This window comes from Amphimedon queenslandica, unplaced genomic scaffold (assembly GCF_000090795.2).
Source record: "Amphimedon queenslandica unplaced genomic scaffold, v1.1 AMPQUscaffold_13288, whole genome shotgun sequence".
Taxonomy (NCBI): domain Eukaryota; kingdom Metazoa; phylum Porifera; class Demospongiae; order Haplosclerida; family Niphatidae; genus Amphimedon; species Amphimedon queenslandica.
The window spans coordinates 120,530-126,656 of NW_003546476.1; the positions used below are offsets into that span (position 1 = coordinate 120,530).

General features: G+C 34.4%; 1 protein-coding gene across 1 annotated transcript; it reads right to left on the reverse strand.

Annotated features, from left to right (window-relative positions):
• Positions 1-218: 218 nt before the first annotated feature.
• LOC109583676 (endoribonuclease Dicer-like) lies at positions 219-5,403 on the reverse strand. Its single transcript, XM_019999114.1, has 5 exons — positions 5,199-5,403; positions 2,244-3,166; positions 1,302-1,461; positions 735-816; positions 219-395 (listed from the first exon to the last, which is right to left on the reverse strand). The coding sequence occupies exons 1-5, from the start codon at positions 5,305-5,307 to the stop codon at positions 368-370; spliced, it is 1,302 nt and encodes a 433-aa protein (XP_019854673.1). The 5' UTR covers positions 5,308-5,403; the 3' UTR covers positions 219-367.
• Between the last annotated feature and the right edge of the window lie 724 nt (positions 5,404-6,127).

Consider the following 6,127-nt stretch of genomic DNA (forward strand, 5'->3'; position numbering starts at 1 on the left):
ATGTTATAACATGTGGTATTGCGCATGTACAGTAGGATAATTAATTACGTGTAATGTTATTATGATAGCATGTGGTTTTGCACAAGCTCAGTGAGTCCACCTGCGTAGGCTTTGCTAACTTATGTCAAAAATGTCCAAAAAATGATCATGTATATGGGACTATTACAAAACTAGTGGACAGTAGATTTGCTGTGTGCAATTGCTGCCAGAAATACTACTTTTAGGAAAACGAACTTTGGTTATATAAATTGTATTATTGATTAAAGTTTATTAATAATTACTTAATAAACTTTAATATTAGTTATTAATATCGGATCGGTTATTGGTATCGGTCTTTATCGGCAATAGAATATCAGTTATCGGAATATCAGTTAAATTTCTGTATCGGTGCAACTCTAGTAATATTAGCAAAAATTGTACAAAATCAATAGTATTTTATAGCATACATGTAGCACTAATCAAGACCCCCAGGGTACATGTATCTATTTAAGAGCAAACACTAATAGGCCCATCCTATCAACAATAGCACAACACTTAATATACAATGTATGACCCTGCTACTAAAGGCCTCTCTCATTGATTACACAAGTACAGGTAGTGACTGGTTTAATTAGCGTTTTTAAGTACAAAAGCTAAAAAATGCTAAAATTAAATACATGTACATTGTACATGCAGTATACATGTATTGTATTCTTACAGGATACATTATTTACTGCTTATTGAGTTTAGCTTACTGTTTCTTCTTGACAGTCATATTATGGTCATGATGATTTAACTCCAGCACTGGCATCATTGGAACATTGCATTTAAACTTTTCTGCAAACAAAAGAAGTGGTTACACAACCACAAAAAGATACATGTACATGATTACATTTCATAATAATTAGTACACATTATTTTCATAATGATATTCAGAAGCTCATACTACAACACATACTGTACATGTAGTATGTTCATTATTATTTGTAGTACATACTGTTACCTCATTTTTAAAACTTTATGCATGCAGATAAATTTTTTCATGTGCCAAAAAGATTTATAAAACAATATAAGCATACAACATAACTCCTATACTAACAAATGCATGTACATGTATATAATGTACAAATACAGTCGTACATGCACATGTATTACCGTTTATCTGAAAATTAAAGCCACATGTAGATTAGAAATTTGCTAAATTAGATCACGCATATACCACATTCAATAATACAATGACACAAATATAGTACATAAAAATCAAATAAAGCACAATGTTCTAAGCATGAATTTCCAGATACAAGGTTAAGTATATCACTAACCAAATAATGGCTCCAGTAGAGGAGAGAAAGTCTTCCATACAGTTTGTAGGTTCATTCCACTATCAATAAACACTGCACCAGCTAATGACACAAAACATTCCCGAAGTGATTTTGGTGGATGGGTCATGTCATCATCACCTTTTAGACTCTCAGCTCCAACCTGAAGATATTTTAAAAGCACACATAATATCCAGAGTAGGTGCATATAAATGTACTTAGTAATACCGAAGGGCAGGATATATATTTGCAACTGCAATTATACACAGCAATAAAAATAAATGAAATGCCATGAAAATGTTAGAGCATTGCTTTGACAATAAGATGATGTATTTACGGTGTTCAGCTAATTATCTATTCACAAGCAGCTTTAGTGGAGCCATTCACCAAGTTCTATATCCATTCCATTAGCTTTTTGTACAAATCACTGGAGACCTTTGAGCTCTTTGCAGCAAATCATTGCTGGTCTGTCAGTCATGATAACAAGCCTCACTCAAATAAACAAAAACTGGAATGAGTGCCAAGTTCTAAGATACATGTACATGTACGTATAGTATGGTTAGTAACAAGGTTCTGAAAAGAACCAGAAAGAAGCTCCAAAAAGACCAAGGGTTATTAACAACAATAAGAATAATTCAAGAAGGGTGCTTTATTTAAAAATTGAGCTTTTTCAAATTAAAATCACATCTGGTAGCTATGATACATGTAATTGATAGGCACAATAAAAAAATTAGATTTCAAGTTGTTATATTTAATTTGACAGGCATGATTCCCTATACTTCGTATTTTTTACTTAAAGAATGTACATGTATGTATAGTACATGTAGCGACAAAGTTTCGTTCAATTTGTTGTAGCATATGTAAAGTACATATAAATGTACATGTACATGTGATACTACATGTTCGTGCATGCATGATTGTATGTGTGATGTGAACATGTCTTACCTCATCACTATTCATCGATATTTCTTCAAACTTTATTCCCAGTTCTTCATTCTTCTTTTCCTCCAATCTTTCTCTATAAGATGTCATATTTGCTAAAAGCTGTGGTGAGTTGTGACGCAAGCACTTATGAAGATTAAGAGAAACAGCAAGCTCAGCGAAGCAAGAGTCACGAAAAATTGCCGACTTAAGTACATGCACACGTACAGAAGAAAACTCCTGCTGGAATACATGTACGTGACAAGTTACTAGATAATCCAAAATGGCATCTCCAAGGAATTTCAATCTACTTTTGAGTGTTCCATCACATGTATAGGAAGAATGTGTCATTGCATCTATAAGGAGCAACTTGTTTTTAAAAGTATACTGTAATCCTTTTTCAATGCTGCTCATTTCTGACATGATGCTGTGTCTCTCCTTGTCTGACACAGTGAGACTAGGAGGAGGAGGAGATCCAAAATAACTGGAAAATATTTGACTTGAATCAGCAAAAAGTATTGACTGAGTGTGAGGAACATGTGTATGTAGTGTAGGCACAGAATCATTACAGATCATTACTCCCAACCATTTCATTAAATTTATTCCTCCAATCAAACCACCAGTCAATGTATGAGCTCCTATCAGTGCCTCAACGATATCAGCTACTTGTATATTCTGCAGAGAAATAATTTTATAAAATTCCTTTGATGCAGCTTCATAGCCAGGTGGTAGCAACCTTAATTTCTCAAAATAAGTTGACTGCATCGTGCATGTGATACCTTTCTTCTTTCCAAGGTAAGATAAAATATAATTAGAGACTAGTCTGTCTCTAGCTACTGCAAGTTCTCCGTTGCTGTTGTGTGGTCTTGTGTTGTAAAGATATACTGAAGTGGCTAGCCTCAAAACAGAGTCTCCTAACCACGCCAACCTATTGAACTCAATGGACACTAAGAATAAGAACAAACAGTTTAAGATTAGTGAGGAATTGTTTAGCATACATGTACATGCACAGTATACCAAGTACCAAAAGGGAACAATTATAATGTACAGTACATGTACTGTAGCAGTTTTTATTGTGAATTGTGATACTAAATAAGAGCAGTGGCAAATTTGCTCAAAATTTTTGTTTGTGCAATAGCATAGGCACATAAATATTCCCGGATATACATGTACATGTACACATACATAAACAGTATTAAATGAGAGCATAATAAGTGATATGGTGGGGCACGAAACTAAGCATATACAGTGTATACATGTACACAAGTATATAAAACATTTAAAATGGGATAAACAGTTGGGTTGAATTGGAAAAAAGTAAAGAGACAACTGCAAACTGGTATAGCAAGAAATCCTACACCACTGCATGAAGAATATTATATCCAAAAGCATTACACATGTAATTATCCATACAAAGTCAGAGGATATAACATTATGAAGCTTTTATCTTTCATGTAGTAATAGATTTCTTGCCATACGAGTTTGCAAGTAACCATCTTGTCTCTTTACTTTGTCTCAATTAAATCATACTGTTTTCCCATTTTTTAATGTTTTTGATTTAATTTGTCTTTTCTTTTTTCCTTAATTACAAGTTACGATTTTGTGGTTAGGTTAAAGGGCAACTGAATTGAATTTTTTGGATTTTTCAATAATCAAGTCACAGTATCTATACAACATTTGAACAACAGTTATGCACTTATTTTGATCAAAAAGTCTTTCACTTGCAAGAAAATGCTCTTTACATTTCATCCTTTTTGTTGGTAGCCATCTTCTTCCTGTTTCAGCAACAATGCGGGGGCGTGCAATTTGTTATGTCATCAGATGAATTGATGGCTGTTCCTTGCCGCATCTCTTTCATGCAGAAAGAACTTGTTGCTACTGGCTGTCATAATAAAAAATAAAAGCAAATTTAGTATAATTTATTTCCAAATGATTTAGTTAAGTGACTGCTGCACAAAAAAGCACTTTGTTGGTCCTGACTACTTTGACTCTATTCCTTCTTTTAGTTGATAAAATCACATATTTGTTATACCAGTATCATTTGGAAATAAATTATACTAAATTTGTTTTTATTTGTTATTACCATGGCAAGTAGCAACAAGTTCTTTCTGCATGAAAGAGATGCAAGGAACAGCCATCAATGCATCTGATGACATCACAAATTGCACACCCCCGCATTGTTGCTGAAACAGGAAGAAGATGGCTGCCAACAAAAAGGATGAAATGTAAAGTGCATTTTCTTGCAAGCCAAAGACTTTTTGATCAAAATAAGTGCATAACTGTTGTTCAAATGTTATATAGATACTGTGACTTGATTATTGAAAAATCCAAAAAATTCATTTAAGTTGCCCTTTAATTATTTCAAGCATATAAATTAAAATGGTGTCAAAGCACAAACTCATGTGATGACTTTCACCTGGAATTTGTATACCAAAATTTTTTATCGACCCTTTCTTCTTTTTCACCTGTTGGTGTAGATCCTTGATTCAAGCGCAGTTGAACTATGTATAAACCAACACGAGAGGCTGTCTCTATAAGAAGCTAATCGAACTGATAGAAGATGAAAGAAGAGATATCTGAGAATTATGCAGAAACTTGAATTTGGGCCTCTTCTCCAGAAAACTACAGATTTGTTTTGTCGACCCATTTGTTGTCTATTGACAGTTGCCAACCAAAATGGCGGCCGGAATTAACTTCATCATAAACCATGCCTTACGACAATAAAAATTCATAATCTTCCTATGCAATCGATTCTGGCCTAGGGAGCTCTATAGATTTTACACTGTCCCAGGCCATAATAAAATATACATGTACATGTACAAGGGAAAATAAAACAATTATAAGTGTTGGAAATCATAAATACTACTGCCATCTTGAAAAACCAACCTGAATCCTACATATAGGCTACCACCTATATAATAGGTGGCATTATTGCCAATTTACCCCATCAGTACTACATCCAGTTATCATTCAACTGACCTTTTTGTGAATTGTCCATTTGTTTGGCAGAAGTAGCTTTACAGCTGTGTATGATGAGCTTTGATCTCCGAGAGAGCATCCCAAGGCTTGATAACATGTAGGAGAACATCGTTGAGTGGTTGATAACACAGGTGAAAGGCTCACAGCAGAGATACAGCACATGCGACTAATAAGTAATAACAGAAGGCATAGATACTGGACACGGACCGGGATTGGGAACTCCTCCTCGAGAGCAATTATCACGTATTTAGGCTAGTTTGCGCAGAATCATACCGCTTAGCCCGTTTCCTGTAGTTATTACAGTTAGCACCAGAAAAATGGCTACCAGTGAAAATAATTCCACAGGTATAGATTTGTTTACCTCCTAATAGTGAGACATGATAATATTATTTAGGACATTATGAACTATTCAAGGAAGCTGTTACTTCTGTCTTAACAGATACTGGGTTTAATGTGTCAGAGTTGGGACAGAAAGCACAACTTTGTGCTTCTAAATTACTGGAATGGATGACAGATTCCAAAGAAGAGGCAATGTTATTTGCTACTGACCTAATGACAAAACTACAGCAATGCACAGCACATCCCAGAAAAGTTACCTTACATACTTTGAAGGAAAGAATGACAGAGAATTACTATAAGCTTAGGGCATCAAATGAGTTTAGAGAAAGCTGGAAGGATAATATACAAAGGGCAGTTGGATTTAGGGCTTGCCCTATTTTTTATCAGTATGTAACAGACAAAATGATGGAAGCTGTGGTTAAAGACACATTTGTCAGTCAGAGAACCACTATCAATGAATCTCTTCAGAGTCTTCTTGACAATGCATGAAGAAGTGAATGCCCTTCATTATACAGCAGGTTATGTTGTACATGCCATAGCTAAAGATATATTACACTTAAGTGTACCTAACAAGACTGAACTTTTAGTAT